Source organism: Diplotaxodon limnothrissa, linkage group LG23 (assembly GCF_057381915.1).
Source record: "Diplotaxodon limnothrissa isolate DT_005_m linkage group LG23, D_limnothrissa_male_GT1.1, whole genome shotgun sequence".
Lineage (NCBI taxonomy): Eukaryota > Metazoa > Chordata > Actinopteri > Cichliformes > Cichlidae > Diplotaxodon > Diplotaxodon limnothrissa.
This window is the reverse complement of record NC_140617.1, coordinates 3,580,104-3,598,803: the sequence shown is the minus strand read 5'-3', so window position 1 is coordinate 3,598,803 and position 18,700 is coordinate 3,580,104. Positions and strand designations below refer to the sequence as shown.

Sequence of the window (18,700 nt, the reverse complement as noted above, 5' to 3'; positions counted from 1 at the left end):
GGAGGAATCATAAAAGTTACATGTAAACTAACAACTTTTGTTCTTTATATCAACCAAAGATGTCTGTCTGATGTGTGGTTGTGTGTGTCTGTATGACATTGCCTATGACATTACGGGCCACCCGGGGGTCGGGGGCCCGTGGCCAATTAGAGTCGTGTTTGGTTTGGATGGGTCCAGTGGGGAAGAGCAAGCAGCCAGAGGCGATGTAATGCCAGAAGAGAGATGGCCAAGGCAGATAGCTGTAATGAATTAGATGGCTGTGTGTTTGCAGTCTGGAGGATTGATTGACACCGGGAGTCTGTCTGTGCAAGACGGCCTCCAGTTAAGTCAGTTTGGCATCAGCAGCAACAGTCCAAATCTTCCCATTAGTTCAGAAAGAGAACAAGCATAGAGAGCTTCCACTTTCTGAATATTTTTCCTCTCTTTCCGTCTGTCGAGCCGAATTACGCCTCCCATTTCTCTCTGTTTGCCTTTTCCTATTCTATATCTTTCTCTGTCTCTTTACCACTGTTTCTCAGTTCCTCTTGCTTTTTCGCTCACGCTCCACGCTCTACTTCTTGTTTCCTTTTCATTTTTATTCCATCTGTATTATTTTCTGCCCTTTTTTCCCCCCCTTGAACTTTTTTCTCGTCCCTCCTCACCATCATTTCCACACTCTCTCTCTCGTTTCATCTCTTGCTGTTTTTTTTGTGTGTGTGTTTTTGGTTTTTGTTCCAGGAAGGAGGTTGTAGACATTGTCCTGTTTTGGCTCTGCATAATAAGGCACTGATGTCACTCCACACTGATGTCAATAGGAATATCAGGCCATGATCACATCAAAGCGCTGTTGCCATGGTGACTAAGTGCCATCGTTCTCACCCCAGAAAAAAAAAGGAGAGAGAGATGGAGAGATGGCTAGACGAAGAGGGGAAAAATGTGCTGTGTGTGTGTGTGCGTATGACTGAGATCAAAAAATCTTTGTAGAGGGGGATGTTTGGTGAGAATATATGATATACAATATCTCTGTGTTAAATGTTGCATGGACGGTGGACAGAGATCGAAAGGAAGCAAAGAGCAGCCAGTGATATTGATATATCGATCTGTGTGCGCACTTGTGTGTCTTTATTATTTAACTTCTCCATGTACACACGCAGCATATTGTATCTCTGTGCTGGTGACTGAGGAGGGAAAAAAAGCTGTTTTATCTTAATGGATCTTGAAAAATCATGTTTTCCCCTTTCTTCTATCTTCTTTGCTCCTCAGGACAGCGATGGAGACAAGAGCGAAGACAATCTTGTAGTGGATGTCTCCAATGAGGTGAGACGCCAGTCTTTCTAAATGATTTTGACAGCACCTTGATGTGGCTGTTATCAGCAGGTTTTCATGAACGCATATATGTAAAAGAGGTCGCTTGTAGTGATGAATCCACAGAGAATTGTCACTTGACTCTGCTTTTCCACCTCCACTCTGTGGAGCTTTTTAGAAAATTGTCTGCTAATTTTTTTTCCCTTCATGTTCATCTTCATAGGCTGTATATAAGATGGATATAGATTCTGTGTGTCAATATAGAAGCCAGATAGAGCTGCATTATCTTTAAAGGCCACCAGGGGGCAATAGCTGTGGTCGCAGAAAGATTTATTGTCTGTGGGGAAAACGGCTCTCTGCCGGGACTTTGGCAAACACATTGCTTCTCAGTTTATGGCCTCTATCACTCATTTTGGTTCCCACTGAATAAAACATAAGACCTGCTCATTACCAAATGGCAAACAGCAAAAGTTAGCGGCTGGCTTCTGAATTTAGCGGCTAGAGTCCGAAATCTCTTTCACAAGTTAGCAGTCAAAAGAGCCAGAATCACAGTAATGAAGAAAATATCTTTAATTGGTAATATTAATGAATGCATGGTGGTGGATGACAGTTCATTATACGGGATTTACAGAATTTTTTCTTCACTTTCTTGCCAGTCAAAACTGGTAGAGCGCACACAACGACCAAACTCTGAAAGACCACTGGTTTCTTATTAATAGAAGTTCAGTCTAATTTGTGAGTGACCTATCAGGAAAATACAGACTGAGCTCTGTGCAACAAGTACTTAACATTTGTTAATAGTCAAATCTAATTAAACATCTCAGAGAAATGAAATTTAATTTTTTTTATAATTTTTTATATTTTCTTCAAAATATTTTGCTGTTTAAGAGTCATTGAAAGCATTCTTTATCCAACACAAGCTCTGTGACACAGAGGTGCAGCCACACGTGAATAAAGCATGAGTCCAACATTGGAAGGACCAGTGTTGCTCAGGGAGCCTACTGCCACCTCCTCATAACCCTGCGTTTGTATGTGTGTGTGTGTGTGTGTGTGTGTGTGTGTGTGTGTGTGTGTGTGTGTGTGTGTGTGTGTGTATATATATATATAAACATTAACAGCATAATTGGCCAAGGAATAAGAAAGACTTCATATTATTAATATTAATTTGACTTGATTATTTCATTATTTTTGGTTTGTTTATTATCATTTGATTAAAATGTTGCACTCCAGTTATTACTTTGTTCAGACTAATAGAGTAATCCTTTTATTTAAAAGTAGTTTTTGTGTTGTAAAACATGTTCACCAAGATATTCATTTTACGTTTTACCTTTGAAACATCAGATTTTTTTTGCATTTTCATAAGAAAAATTTAAAATTTGTCAAAGTCTAAACATCTTTGCATTTCAGTGATTTCTGTTTGCTTGCTTTAAAAAAATATTGTCCATCTGGAGTAACCTTGGTGTGTGTGTTTGTGCATGCGCGCGCGCGTGTGTGTGTGTGTGTGTGTGTGTGTGGGGTGCATCTGTGAAATGTAAAACGAGTCAGCAGGTATGTAGCTAGTTCAGCTTTCTGCTGCAGCTTCCTTGTAAATAGGAAGAGCTCCTATGTAAGCTCATTATCAGCTGCCACTGTTTATGCTTTCTTCTCGTGAACCAAGTCTGTACACACACACACACACACACACACACACACACACACACACGCGCGGTACTCACCTATTTCTTCTCATTTACCTCTTCTGTGTACATTTGCATCCTGTAGCTTCTGTTCTTCCATCTCTCCACTTTTCTCTCACTCATTCTTTTCCACTCTTCTTACCCCGCTCCACCTCCTTCTTTCCACCTCCTTCCTCTCATTAGATAACTGCAGTCGGCTTCATTTAATATATGCAAAGCCGTTTATGCCCCTGGAATATTTTAGTTCTTTAAATACTTCACGCAGTGTACCAAAATATGTTTCATCTAAAGCCTTCTGTATTTTGATATTGCACACAAAAGCAGAACCAGCCTCTTGTGTGATTTGGAAACTGGTACAAAAGCATAGAGGAGAAAAAAATTTGACAAAAGTGGGTAATGGAAGAAAAAGGGGAGGGAAGTGTGTGTGTGTGTGTGTGTGTGTGTGTGTGTGTGTGTGTGTGTGTGCTAGAGAGACAACCTACATGCATAGGTTTAAACATACATGTAAGCTTGTGAGTACGTGTTTGCCTGCAATTAGCAGATGAATATGTGTGTGTGTGTGTCTGTGGCTTTTTAGTATTTAGTATTTATTTATTTATTGTCATTGTCAAGAACAATGAAATTGCGTTTGGGGCTTCCATACAACCCAAAAAAAAAGAAGAAAATAATAAATACCCCTTAAAACCCAAGTGTACATATTTAACCCAGTGTGACTCCAATGCAATAAGACAATCCTTAGCAATAATGTTCGTAGAAATTCAGACAAAGACCTGAGAAACATGACAAAATACAACAATGCAACCCATTCAATATTATTGTACTGTGAGATATGATATCAGATATGATAGTTATCTATTTAAGAAAGAGGGGGGGGGGCAGGAGGGGGAAGAGAATAAAGATATGATGCACCAATGCAGACCAGTTCATTGCTATTAAGAAGTTGGATATGGTTATTGTCCGTGAGAGGGGGGCAGAGAGTTCAGGAGCCTCACAGCCTGTGGATACAGGCTGTTGGCCAGTCTGGATGTTCTGGCCTGTATAGACCTGTACCTTCTCCCTGAGGGCAGCAGATGGAAAAGGTGGCGCGCAGGGTGATGTTGGTCCCGCAGGATACTGTGCACCCTCCTCAGACAGCGAGTGGGGAAGATATTACTGATCTCTGGCAGACTTGTTCCAATAATTCTGCCAGCTTCTTTCACCACCCGCTGGAGTGCTTGCTGATCGGCCTTGGTGCAGCTGGGGAACCACACTAGAAATCCATACGTCAGAACGCTGCTGATGGCACAGTTGTAGAAGTTCAACATCAGAGATCTGGGAATGTGTGCGCTCCGCAGTCTCCTCAGGTAGTAGAGGCGCTGTTGGGCCTTCCGTACAACTGAGGCTTGGAGTAGAGGATGTTATTTGTGTGCGTGTGCGTGTATAAGCACTAAAACGTCTGTGCTGATCACTGTGACCCAGAGAGAAGTGCTGACACCAGCACTTTGCTCTGGGGGAGGCAATGCTGGCTCAACAGCGGCTCCAGCCAGTGATGAAAGCATCCGTAACAGCAACATTATCTCCAGGTCCACACACTACTGCATCAGCAACACCGACAACCTCTGCTGCTTCATGTGGTGTTTCCTGAGCTCTCTCTCCCTTTATAATCCAAATAAACTCAGTGACAACAGAGTTGCTGTTGGCTTCATTAGGCTACTTAAAAATGAGAAGTAAGTTAAGTGCAGATGAGGATCTGCTATCTCAGGAAAACACACATTTGTCTTTTAGAAGTAATGGTAACTGTAGTAATTAAATAAAACTTGAAATAAAGGTCAAGACAAAGCTTGAAGCTGTCACTAAGAGCGACAGCGTTAATGAAGCCCCAGGTACCCCAGCAAAAATATTTTACTGGCACTATTGTTGGCCTGCTGTCAATAAGCATCCTGTCATCTGTGCTACTTATCATCTTTTAGCATTATTAATTGTTAAGTACTAAGAAGTTGATCCTGGAATTGACTTGGTTAAAGATTGCTCTGTTCTTCCAGTCTGTTCGGTCCCGGTACGGTTCTGGAGTGACAGAAGTTCGGGAGATTTTTGTTTGTTTGTTCGATTTTTCCTTTTCTTTTTTCCTGACGGCCTTTTGGCTGACCAACTGATCTCCAGGGCTGTGTGCATAAGGCCTCAGCTCGCCTCTTTGGTTAACGATGTGCACTTCTGATTCACTGAGATGTTTCACTGTCAAAAAGAAAGGCTTAAAATTCAACGTAATTTTTAAAGATAAACCGCCCAGCCGACCCCTCGGAGTATCTTTTAATGCAACTATGACACTCAACTATCATTCAGAGCACTTTTTCACACGTGCACGTTGGCTTCAAAAAGACATGTATACATATATTGGTAAAATTGTTATAGAAGAACTGCAGAAATGAGGACGAAGGTCACATCCTGAAAGACAATATGCCACAGTGGAAGAATGCAGCGCTTTGAAGATCAGGATAGAAAGAGAACAAAGAAAGCATTGTGCGATCAGAAATAAGATCTCTTTTATACTCATGTAGAACATTAAATATTTTCTCACCTCTCTTTGTCGCTCAGGAGCCTAACTCTCCCGCAGGCAGCCCTCCTCACTCACCCCATGGGAATGGGTTAGACCGGGCCCCCACTCTGAGGAAAGAGCTTCCAGGGTCCTCGAGCACAGGAGAGGCACCGTCCACGCCAAACCCCCGCAGCCCAACCACAGGCAAAGCCAAGGACCCTGGACAGGTAAGATAAACAGTTGCTATAAAAATCCCTACTTTGCTTACAAAGCACTGTAATTTTTAACATTTCCAGTAGAAAATCTCTTCACTTTTTACCCTTAGGCCATTCATTGCTGGCGTATATTACGCTATCATATAGTTTTGCTCTGGGGTTATAAAAAAGCTCACACATTACTTATTTATGCACACTAAATGGCTCTGATACAAAACAAAAGTTTTGTTTTTTTTTCACACCGAGAATGTTTAAGCAGTGCATTCTGGAGGTTACTGCGACAGATCGGCCATGTTCCTTTTTTCCCCACTTTCTTTTTTATTGTTTGACATCTCTGCAGATGGATAAGTCCCAGTCCCCGTTGTCTAAGTCTGGCACCCCGTCCCCATCCCACCGTGAGGCCCTTACCCCAGGAACACCAGGAGCTCCTGGTCCCAGCACCTCCTGCCTTCGCCTAGTCAGCAAAGCAGCAACCAGTGCAGATCCCCTTGGTGAGACTCTCCTGACTGACTGACAAGCCTGCTGTAATTTAAATCTAAAATAACTGGTTATTATAATTTCACTGTAGATAAAGGCCCTCTCTGTTACTAAGCTATGGTGACACTGTTTTTTAGTATTTGTAAATTGTACAGATCATCACAGTACCACTGCCCTTGACTTTCAAACTGAGCTGCTTTACTGCAGGTCTTTTTCATACAACCAATTGGGTCAAATCAATCTTTTAATTCAGGCTTTGTACCCAGCTGACCTCTGCCCTTCATGCATTTTAACCTCTTATCCCACTTTTTTCATTTCCACATTTGTTTATACTTATATACTGAATAATCTTGCTTACTCTACGGTTTTGTTGCAAATTTGCTTAATATGATCAAAGCAAAGTTGATATACTTAATAATGTGGATGCAGTGTGGATTTGAGCGCTTCTTGGTCTGGTGTCAAACTCGGTGTATAAACAAAGTTTAGTGTAAAGAAACATTTTCCATTCTTCTCAGTCCCTCTGTGACTGTGTCTGTGCTTGTATACTGTGCATTGTTCTTCCCTTCATCCCATCCTTCAATTCCTCCTTCCTCTTTCCCTCCCTCCCTAGCTCTCCGCAGTCCCATGTCTGTGCCCCCCGGTTCATACCCGGCTCATTTTGGCGTGGTGTCCCACGCAGGACTGAATGGGGAGCTGGCCAGCCCAGGAGGCTTCGGAGGGGCTCTGACTCTCTCCCCGCAAATCAGCGCCGCGGCCAGCGCGTACTCCAGAAGCCCCATGGTGTGTAAAGGCCAAATTTATCTTCTCTGTCAAGCTCTGATTTATTGTTCAGATGCAAACTTTTGACTTTTGTAGCACTGTTCAAAAACTTGATGAATCACTTCTGCGCCATCAACTGCATTCGTTATATACTCGAAGCCGTCACATTTACATCCTCAAGTTCACTTTCATATAGTGCTACAGTCATAGAGAAGAGAAACTTTACTACAAAGAGTCTTGCCTTGATGGATTGCATCTATGTTACATATCAGGAAACGTGGGTGAACAAGAAGGAGCTGAAAGAGTCCAGTTAAAGTCTGATGTAGAAGAATAAATTCGTCCCTTCTAATCGCTTTACATTGCAACTATTTTTATTTATTTGGAAAATAGATTCTACTGGATAACTTCTTGCACCTTTGGATGATAATTGGAAATCATTCTGAATCTTTAAAGTAGCCTTTGCCAGTCTGTCACTTTTTTGTTCACGCTTTACTTTCCACCAGGTGGCGTATGACTCTCGGTCTCACCTAAGGGCCCCGGGGCTGCCCTCCTCTCTCCCTGGTTCCTCTGGTGGCAAGCCGTAAGTCAGAGCTTCTATCGCGCACTAAAACAAGCCCAGATTAGACGATGCTCAAGCGTGAAGAGAGATAAAATATAATGATTCAATGTGCTGCAAATTTTATCTGAAGCTGAGTCTTTTTCTGTTTTGCAATTAAAACCATCTACAGTTTTGAGGCACGTGTAATAGCATTAGTATTGTATTTATTTTGCATGGATGTGCTGTATAATTGAATGAAGCAGTTACATTTTTAATCTTATTTTTAGCTGATGGTGCTTATAGAACAGCAGAAAAGGACAACGACACAACAGGAACATACTTCAAATATTAGCTCAGTGATAACCCACAAATATTTGCCTTGGATGGGAATCAGGATGAACTGTAGCTGCTCCTCTTTGTGTTTTTAAAAGAAAATAGAGAGCATTTCAAAGATGTCCATGAACCTTTTTTGATGTCTGAAATGCTGGTGTGATTTTTAAATGTCCCGGCACCTACTCAGACAAATTTGCAGACTGAGGAATTGTGTTGTTTTTGTCATTCATTGCAGAGTGGCAATTCATTCTTGCGGCGCTAATTTGAAATCATAAAGCAGCCTCGCTACAGTATCGATCAGCCATTAGCAAAGCCACGCTGACTCTGCCCTGTAATATAATCTGCCATTATGCATTCCTGCCCGTAGCTACGGTGAGCCCAGTAATTGCCAGAGTTCGGGGAAATACTGCTGGAGTTTCAAGGCTATTATGGTGTTGTCACACGTCACACTGCCCACTGACATATTTGTGGTCATTAATGAGTTGTGTGTATTTACCCCTAGCACTCTGCTTTTACTTGCTCGCTAACTGATTGATTGATTTTCATCTTCTCTCTCTTGTCTTCATAGCACCTAGGAGTCCAATTTTAGTTTGTTTTTTAGCTGTTGCTCTTTCTGCCTGACTGTATTGATTTATTTTCCCTCCTCTCTCTATCCCTTCTCAGCGCCTATTCGTTCCACGTGAGCGCGGACGGCCAGATGCAGCCCGTGCCCTTTCCTCCCGACGCTCTGCTGGGTCCGGGAATCCCTCGTCACGCCCGTCAGATCCACACCCTGAGCCACGGAGAGGTGGTGTGTGCCGTCACCATCAGCACCTCAACTCGTCACGTGTACACCGGAGGGAAGGGCTGCGTCAAGGTGTGGGACATCAGCCAACCAGGAAGCAAGAACCCCATGGCCCAGCTGGACTGTCTGGTGAGACGTGAAAGAAAATGAGGCACACACAAGTATTAAAAAATTGAGAAGAGTACTCTCGTAACCACTCGCACGTGAATCCATGAAAACCAGTGCATGCATCCACAGAGCAGATTTGTTTTTACTGACCATGTCGTGTTTCCTCTTCCACTTTGGTAACAGACATTAAAACGTCCACATTAATTTCCTGAATGTCCCTAGTGTTGCCATCTGTCCTGTAAAGCCTCACGCACTTTCCCCCCCCTCCTTGATCAAGTTACAACAGCCGTAATCTGACTGGTTTCTTTATCTTGTCAAATCAGAACAGGGATAACTACATCCGCTCCTGTAAAATCCTCCCAGACGGACGAACCTTGATTGTTGGAGGAGAGGCCAGCACGTTGTCAATCTGGGATTTGGCCACGCCAACTCCCCGCATCAAGGCGGAGCTGACGTCGTCCGCTCCCGCCTGCTACGCTCTGGCCATCTCCCCTGACAACAAGGTCTGCTTTTCCTGCTGCAGCGACGGCAACATCGTCGTCTGGGACCTTCACAACCAGACGCTCGTCAGGTAAGAAGGACCTCTGCAGGTAGACTGTAGTGAGACGAGAGCAGAAAGAGAAAGGTGAGAAAAAGAAGGTAGAATATTTCAGATGGAGGAAGGGAAGATAAAATATGTAAGAAGAGAAAGCGAGTGAGAAATTGTTGCAGTCTGTGGCTTCTTTAACTAACACCAAGGTCAGGTGCAAACAAAAGGGATAATCTAGCCATAGGGGATGTGAAGAGGATAAAACAGCTCTGTTTTAGCAAAGCTGGGCTTAAATAAAAAGGAAATGAGATGCGGAACACTGTCGGTTCTACGGGGAGGCAAGAATTAAAACATATTTAATCTGACACCTCTACCAGGAAAGAAGCAGAGAAACAACAGGGAGGCAGAGTCCGCTTTGCTTGTGTATTCAAAGGGCTTCCAGTTCGGTTCTTAGACCCTCTTTTGTGCGTGTTTGCGTGGTCGTTGTCCCGGCAGGCAGTTCCAGGGCCACACGGACGGAGCGAGCTGCATCGATATCTCCAACGACGGCACCAAGCTGTGGACGGGAGGGCTGGACAACACAGTCCGCTGCTGGGACCTCCGAGAGGGACGCCAGCTGCAGCAACACGATTTCACTTCACAGGTGTGCGCGCACACACACAGACACACACAGACACACACACAGTAATCATATTCTGCTCACGCTTTTTAACATGTTGATACAGGTACAGCACTTAAATGGTAATAGATCCCTAATATTGCATCTGTAATAAGATTCACCTCAATAAGGGATCGTGCACAGTAAATACAACAATAATCTACACACACACACACATTTTGTCTCTCATTCACTATTCACTGTGACGACAGGACTACAGCTGACCACTGGTGTCAAATGAGTTTCGATCCACAGTATAATGACTTTCTCTGTCTGCCATCTGAGGTCTGTTTAGTTCACTCTATATTTAGCTCGTTTATATCACTCCACTCTTTCATTTTTCCTTTTCCCTACTTTCCACCTCTGATCTTTTGTTGTCCCATCATCTTTATCTCTTCTCTTTAATATCCTCCGATCCCTAATTTTAAGTTCTTTTATCTGTCCTCCCTACTTCCTTCCTTTGTTCTCTTCTAATCAACCTTATCTTCTTTCCCGCCCCTCATGTTGTTTTTCTTTTCACTTTTTTAAAAATAACTTCTGCGCCCTTGCTGTTGTCGCTTCTAATCCTTCTGTGTTGCCCCTCATTTTGCTTTCTGCTTTGCTTTATTCATCTTCTTTCTCCCTCTTTGTCTCCAGATCTTCTCTCTGGGCTACTGTCCGACAGGCGAGTGGTTGGCTGTGGGAATGGAGAGCAGTAACGTGGAAGTCCTCCATGTCTCCAAACCGGACAAATATCAGCTGCACCTGCACGAGAGCTGCGTTCTCTCCCTCAAGTTCGCCTACTGCGGTACAAACACAAGCACTTTATTCCGTTCCTAAATCGATTGAATTCCAGCCACTGACCGACATGTGTCCGTCTTCTCCACGCTCTTGCTTTGTAGTTTGTTTTTCCCCTTTAGTTACTCCTTTCTCGTTGATTAACATGTGTTACTGTTGCTTTGTTGTTTCAGGGAAGTGGTTTGTGAGTACAGGAAAAGACAATCTGTTGAATGCATGGAGGACACCTTATGGAGCTAGTATTTTCCAGGTGAGAGATAAGCACCGATGACTGGCTCTGATGACGTGTGTGTGTGTGTGTGTGTGTGTGTGTGTGTGTGTGTGTGTGTGATATGTCTTTTGTCAGTGTGCCATAGGGAGAGAGTCTCTGCAACACAGAGCCTTTAAGGCAAAAGAGAGAGAGATGACAGGGTTCAAAGGGAGAGAGCGTGATAAACCTCTATTTTTTTTTCACTTTCAGATTTGTTGATCCAAGGTGACTTGTGGAGATTTATCAGATGGTGCAGACTGACGCGCACACACAAACACACACAGTGAATCAAAACACGACAAACACCATCTTTCCATTTCGTTCAGTTGCTTCGTTGGAGGAAATGTTGAAACATGAATATGCAGAGAATATTTTTAGCTGAGCGAGTACATCTGGGTGTGAATGAAACTCGAGAGACGAAGGCACATTTAAGCTGAGCAGTGTGTGTGTGTGTGTGTGTGTGTGTGTGTGTGTGTGTGTGTGTAAAACAGTGTGGTTGTCATATTTCTGTAAGCTACAGTGGGCAGCAGGGTTGGCGGCTCCCGTCTTTCCCCGTGGACTGAAAGGAGAATACCGGCTATCTTGCTTTGTTATCCAAATGCCAAATGTTCCTCCTGCCAAACAGCTCCCTCCTGTCACTGTGTTAAACAGAGCTGCTCTCTCTCTCTCGCTCCTCTTCATCGCTGTCCTCCTTGCCTCTTTTCAAAGCGCCGTTTCGCTCTTGTCTTATTTTTCCTCTCTGTTTGTTGTTGTCCTCCCTCCCTCTGCTCATTTTTATCTTTTCCTCCAAATCTGCCTGGATCTACTTTCTTCTTTGACCTTGTCCTTTTTATTACTGTCCTTTGCTTTCATCGCCTTCCTTTATTTTATTTCCTGTTTCCGCCCTCTTTCTCCTCATGCTCGCTTTCATTCACGTCCTTTAGCTGGTGTGTGGCATCACTCTCTTTGTTTGCTTTCTCTCAAGGGAAACTGGAAAAGGACAAAGGTCATAAAGAGTACAATCCAATCAAGATATGCAGACTGAAAGAAAACAGATGGAACAGTCCGATGAGTCTCGAGTTCAGAAAGTTTAATGAGGGCGACTTTTGTGCAGTGCAAAAAGTTGTTCTCTTAAATCAGTGAGATTAGAGAAGCGACTATTTGCGGTGCACAGGGAGAACACAGGCATCCACTTGTTTCACTGTCCAGCCGGTATTCACACCATGAAGGTTTCCCCTCTTCCTTTTTTCAGCTTTTATTGAGCTGTTTTTCGCACCGAAATGCCAAACATGCTCTCATCCTTTCAGCGGTATTGGCTCAACAAAACAAGCTGTGTTATCATTCTGAAATGTTGCTTTTTATAAATGTTCATTCTCCCTGCTATAAATTTTAAATATGACAGTTAAATGGCACATTAGCTGAAAATCTGTGCTGCCAGGTACATGCCACCGTGTTCACGTCACATGGTAGCATGCAGCTTCACATTTTCAATCACAAAGATGTTTTTTTTATATACAAGTTCTTAAATAATGATACTTATTTTTAGCTCGTTCACTTCGTAACTAATGTGTTACCGAACATTTTAGGCTAAAAGATGAATCAAATAAACCCTGTGACTCTTTTTCCAGAAAGCAGACAGTGTGAAAAAGACAAAAGTCACAGACATCCAAAAAGTAAATCAGAGTTTTAAGTTTCTCTGGGTTTTTCAATGTCTTCTTTACTTTTCTCATCTTCAAACTCATCCTTTAACCTGTCACTGCCCCCCCCTCCTGCTATCTTGTTATAGTTTGAGGATTCCTGTGTGAAATGGCCTCTCACCAGTGCCCTGATGATTGACAGCCCCGCTGAGCTTGTAGCGAGGAAAGGAGGAGAGGGCAGAGAAGTTTAGAGAGGGAGAGGAGGAGTCGACACGAGAGCTGGGGCCTGAGTGAAAGGGGAGCCTAAGAGGATAGAGAGCGGTGGTGGAGGAGGAGGAGAGTCTGGGAGGAAAGGGAGGAAGATAAATGATGATGGAACAGTAGGGGGGAAAGGAGGTGAAAGGGGGAGGTGGGGTTTAGAAGTAGCTTTAGATCATCTAAAGCCAGGTGCCCAGGTCTGGCTTTGGGATACAGGGGGGGAAAAGAGAGCGAATAAAAGGGAAGGATTGTGCATTTTTCCAGTTGAGGCTACCAGGCTTATGCTGCTTAAAACCTGGAGTTAATGTGGCAGTGTCTCACACTGGAGCAGACGAATGAGTCAGCATCCTGGAGCTGTGGAGTTGTCTGTTTGGAAATAATTGCCGACTGTTTTGAAATGCAAATATGTCTTGTATGATTGAGTATTAAATGATGAGTCACATCTTTTCTAACATCTCTTTGTGTTCCTTTCTCTCCATCTGTCTTCATCCATTTATCATCACATCCCTCTTGCTTTCTCTCTCACCCCACCCCCCACCTCTCGAACACTCCCAGTCCAAGGAGTCTTCATCAGTGCTGAGCTGTGACGTCTCCCCAGACGACAAGTACATAGTAACTGGCTCTGGGGACAAGAAGGCCACGGTGTACGAGGTGGTGTACTGAGGGCCGGGACAAGATGGGAAGAGACAAGGTGGAGATTTTAGGGGCGGGACACTCTGCCAACCACTCCTGATCCTCATTACATCAGCAACAGCAGCACCTCCGTCTCAGTCGTCTTGAGTCCTCCTGACTCTTACCCCCAAAACATCACTCCCCCCCCTCTCTTTTTTTTTTGCTGTGATATAAGCTACTGTGGAAGCTCCCAAATGCCATCTCCCCTCCTCCGCCTTCCACTTTTAGCCCAAGGATGAGGCATGATAGCAGAGAGAGAGAGGCAGAATGGGGAGCAGCAAGATAAGAAGGACAAAGGAAAAGGGCGGTGGAGCATAAAGATAAAGTTTGGAGGAGAAAGAGGGAAAGATGAGGAGAAGAGAAAGAGTGAGTGCGGAAGGAAGAAATGAAAGGGAGGAAGAGGACGATGAGAAGGAGGAGGAGGGAGGCAGGGTAATTAGGGCTGTTTCCTGATTAAGAGCTCAGTGGAAGGGAGGCCCCCAGAGGAGGTGCGGAGCGGCACTGTGGGAGCGCCAGCCAGGAGCACTGATACCACACAATCGATTCATTAGCCAGACAGTGGAAGCCTTAATGAGGCTGACGCCGCAGCTCGATCTCCCCAGCGAGAGGTGTCAGGAGCTGGGGAATGATGACGCTCCGAGACGGAAGGGGGCTGCTTCAGATATCCACATACACTGACGTGAAACATAGACCTGCTAATACACACACACGCGCGCGCAGCATCAGGCTAGAATACACACACACTCGCTTCCACCCCCTTGAGGTACTCGTATGAAGAGAGAAACACACACAACACATAGAGCACCCAATTAAACATTCACTGCAGCGCTCCCCGTCTCACTGCTAATATCTATTTTATTTTGGTCTGACAAAGGCAGCGTCTAATGAGCAGCGGAGTCAATGGGATTCTCCCAGGGCCCAGAGACACAAACAGAGAACATCAGCCGAGCTGTTCATTCTAATTCCTCTGGATTGTTCTCCTGACACCGGGCGCTGCACTCACTCTCATTAAAGGCACTGTCAGCTAGATGAAGTAGCAGCACGCCAGCTTCACTGTAAGGCGGACGAGGGGGCAAATTAACACCACACGTTTACGCTATCATCAGCAGCCAACTAAGCAGCGACTAATCCGATTCCTTTCAAATTTTATGCAACTAGTTGCTGTTTTCATTTACAGACGAGATTACATGTTTATCAGAGTCATTATCTCCATCTCTGCCTGCCTGCTTACGTGCTAGTGTTCAAGTGCTCGGGCTAATTCTTGTTTCATAAGCTATTGATTTCTATTAACTGAGATGCTAAACACCTTAAAGAATTTTTTACATTTTCACTTGCTCACTGAGATTACGATTAGAAGATTTATGCCACTCTCATGTCTGTAAATTCGCCGCAAGCAGCCTTCCAATGTAGCTTGGCCAACAGACAGAAAACAGGTGCCCAAAAGAGCATTTTACTCTTTTAAGGGCGTACAAATCGGTTTTTATTGACAACATTTGATGCACTACACTAGCTGGCTTAAACACCTTACCGCTGTCAACTGCATGCTGAAGTTTCAGTGCAGCCAGAATAAAAATAGTTGAAATTACTTGTGTCAATATGTCACAAACAATGCAATCAGTATCGTCCATGAGTTCAGCTTCTTTTGGCCCGTTTATGCCAGACCGGTCGCTTTGCATGCAAACAGCTCCATACCACCGTGTAGGGGAGAGCAGCGTGTCGTGATTTATGAGCTGAATCATCATCACTATGCAAACACATTTTAATGACAGCTAAATCACTGTGATTTTTACTTTCCACTAATTAGTTAGAAACACAACTTTCAGCCTTTCTTATATTTTAAAATTGGGGTTTTTGGAGACCTGGGATTTTGGGTCAGCTTCTGTTGTGTGTTCAGGCTATAAATAAAACAGACGTGACAGTCAACACAAAAGGGTTCAGACATTTTTCAAAGTGCCTGTTTGTTAATTTAACACAAATCGCTAAACTTACAGGACAGAAACTACATATCAATCCTGTCAGGGTAGTATTGATCCAGTACCAATAGCAGCATTGGTATCGTTACTATGGCAACATTCAGAAAATAAAATAAATGCATAAATCAGAGTTGTTTTTTTTTCCAGAAAGCCTGATGTTTTCAAACTGTTGCAACATCTCCCTCTCTGTAGTGTGTGACTCTCCAAGCTTCTGTTACCAATATGTGCTTAAACCAGTGGTTAAAAACCAGCACAGGCGTAAAGTCAGTGAGCATAAATATGTCCTTACAAGCTGGAGACAGGTGCTTTTGGTGAATTTGGTTTGCATGCCATCAATAAAGTTTGGCCAGGTGCTTCCTCAGATTGGATGCGTTACCGTGGCCACCTTCACATTTAGCACCACAAATGTCACAGAGGGCGTCGTCTGCATATATCACATCAGATCGCTCAAACGCTGCTGAAGTCGAGGTTAATACTTTCTCCACTTTTCTGTTTGTGGGCTAAGCTTACTTGCGTATTAGTGGCCCTGACTAATAGCAGGCTAGTAAAACGATGATTCTCCCTGTTTTTCTTCTGTGGCTACACTGAGTATTAATCTATTCTGAAGTATTCTAGCACGTTGTACGGCTTTTACTTGGCTTTTTGTGGATAAACGCATGAGCATTGGAGATGCTGGTAAGGAGTTTTTAGGGGTTTTTCTTTACATTTCAGACAGAGTCAGGCTACCCGTTCTCGTTTCTGTGTACTAAGCTATCAGGCCTTGTAATTATTGTACAGACATGAGAGTACTATCAGTCTTTCTAATTCTTGTTATGACAGCAAATAAGAAAAATATCAAGCTACTTCTTTAAATATAATCCTTACTTTTGATTCCTACTTGTATCATATTCCAAACTGGCAGGCAAACTGTATATCGGAGCTCTCTGCTTCTGTAGAACATGCATCACCAATGTTTAGACTAAAAAGGCACATTTCAAGATTTTCTTTGATTACTCGTTAATTTCTGAATTTTTTTTTTTAATAGTGATTGCTTGTCTTATGTAATGATGTGTTTATGTATTGGGGTTGCCTATGATTATGGGGAGGAATGCACTCACACATGGAGACAGAATATCAAGAGGAACACAGGTGGGACTACTTTTTTGTCTTCTTTTTTAAATCAGGGTACCTTTTATCCTTGGTAATGGTGATGGGCAGAGGGTGTACAACATCAGCAATCCAGTGTAAAGAAAAAAAAGAGCTCCTCTGTCCACTCCTTGTTTTTATTATCCCCCTTTTTTTCCAAAGTGGTAGTGCGTGTATTTTAGTCTGTTTTCAGTCCTTACTGTGTAGTAATAAGCCGTTTCTGTTGAGTCTGTGGACCGTGTACAACAGGCGTTGGCTGCGACATGAAAATATAGATTTAGCCATTGATTGATCGATCGAGGTTCCACTTTTTATTGCATGTTTGTTGCATTAAAGCTCCACTGCTGGTAGAACAAAATCAATCTGGTTTCGTTCGGTAAATACAGCGAACGGTCTCACAGCCGCAGTTTTACACAAGAAAATCTTAGCGTGACAGTATGCAATCTAGCTCATCTGTATAAAATGTCAGCAGGACTCTTCCATGCTTCTTGCTGCAGCACTAATGCAGAATAGGAGATTTACGAGAGACTTCTGAGATGGCTTGTGTACCAGCCAGGAGTCAGAGATAATCTGTACAGTTTAATGCCTTTGCCTGCCTGTTTCCCTTTCTGCCTGACAGCCACAGGCAAATCTAAACAATATTCTCATACACAAGCTTGTAATCTACTCAAAATGATGCTGTATAATGGCTATGCATTGTATTTGATACTTTTCTTTAACAGTAGGTAACACGTCTCCCCTGCTTGTGCTTCTCTGTTCCAACAGTGTTCAAAACTTATTTTTCCCCCCATTTTACAAGTTCATGTAAAGTTTCTCTTTTAAAAAGCCAAGGAACTTCCTCCTTTTTTTCCTTTTTTTTAACTGGGTCTTCCCTCCTGAAGTGTTTTCCCACGTGCTGTAAAAGAAATACTATGTGTGAAAAATAAACCAAACTTGTGTTCATCCTTTCCAGTGTCTTCTGTGTCAATTATTCTACTATGGGGATGGCAGTGGGTGCTCTGCTTTTGGTGTAAATTTTAACATCTCTAGAAATGAGGCCAATGTGAAAAGTTCCCTAACATGCATCTCCTCTCTCTATTGTCTCTGTAACAGCCTCAAGTAACAGTGGTGAGAGCATGCTTTGTTGAAGATGGATAGCACTACCTAGATACACAGGGGACCGACTGCACTGTGGAGAAGAAAGCCAAATCCTAATGTGAGCCAAATATTAACTTTCATTTTAGCAGTTTTCGGGCTCGAGATTATCCCAGCTGTCGTAGGTTGAGAGGCGGTGAACACCCTGGACAGATTACTAGTCCATCACAGGGCCAACGCAGAGTCAGCCAACCATTCACACTGACATTCACACCTATAGGCAATTTTGAATCAGCCATTAACCAAACATGCATGTCTTTGGACTGTGGGAGGAAGCCACGCAGGCACAGGTAGAACAAACACAAAAGCCCCAGTCAGCCAGTAGGACCTTGCTGTGAGGTGCAAGTTTAACCACCAAAGAAACTGATTCCATTGTTTACCATAATCTCATTACTGTTTGCAGAACCTGTACGGCATGCGTACACATCACAGGTGAGCAGAGAGGAGTGCAGTGAAATGGTCTCGTCATGTAACTTTACACCATCTACTTATCTCCACTTTCTTATGATCGCTGTAAAACAACAGTGTGTCTTAAAGACAATCACTGTGGGCTGTGGAGGCGAATCATGGCAACTATATTAGGCATATCTATTCAACGACTCATTAATGCAGCTGCCTGATCAACCAATCACGCGGCACAAACTAAATGCATCTAGGCATGTAATCATGGGCAAGACGGTCTGAAGTCCAAACCGACCATCAGAATGGAGGAAAAGGTGATTTAAGTCTCTCTGAATGAGCCAAGGTTGTTGGTGCCAGATGAGATGGGCTGAGTGTTTCAGAAACTGCTGATCTACTGGGATTTTTACAACCATCCATCTCTGGGGTTTACAGAGAATGGTCCAAAAACGAGAAAGTATATAGTGAGCAGCAGTTCTCTGGGTGAAAATTTGCCAGTAGATAATGGCAGGACTGCTTCAAGCTGATAGGAAGGTAACAATAACTAAAATAACTACTTGCTATAACAATGACATGTAGGAGAGCATCTATGAATGCTTAACATGTCTAACCTGGAAGCAAAT

General features: G+C 43.3%; 1 protein-coding gene across 1 annotated transcript in view; it reads left to right on the top strand.

Moving 5' to 3' along the window:
- The window catches only part of tle2b (TLE family member 2, transcriptional corepressor b), a 79,765-nt gene extending 62,283 nt beyond the window's left edge, over positions 1-17,482 (top strand). The window contains exons 10-20 of the mRNA XM_085348774.1: positions 1,243-1,296; positions 5,532-5,699; positions 6,028-6,178; positions 6,775-6,944; positions 7,427-7,503; positions 8,458-8,707; positions 9,010-9,257; positions 9,711-9,858; positions 10,510-10,660; positions 10,824-10,900; positions 13,330-17,482. Coding sequence (XP_085204900.1) covers positions 1,243-1,296; positions 5,532-5,699; positions 6,028-6,178; positions 6,775-6,944; positions 7,427-7,503; positions 8,458-8,707; positions 9,010-9,257; positions 9,711-9,858; positions 10,510-10,660; positions 10,824-10,900; positions 13,330-13,437 — 1,602 coding nt within the window. The 3' untranslated portion in view covers positions 13,438-17,482. The remainder of the gene's footprint in view (positions 1-1,242; positions 1,297-5,531; positions 5,700-6,027; positions 6,179-6,774; positions 6,945-7,426; positions 7,504-8,457; positions 8,708-9,009; positions 9,258-9,710; positions 9,859-10,509; positions 10,661-10,823; positions 10,901-13,329) is intronic.
- Positions 17,483-18,700: the final 1,218 nt, after the last annotated feature.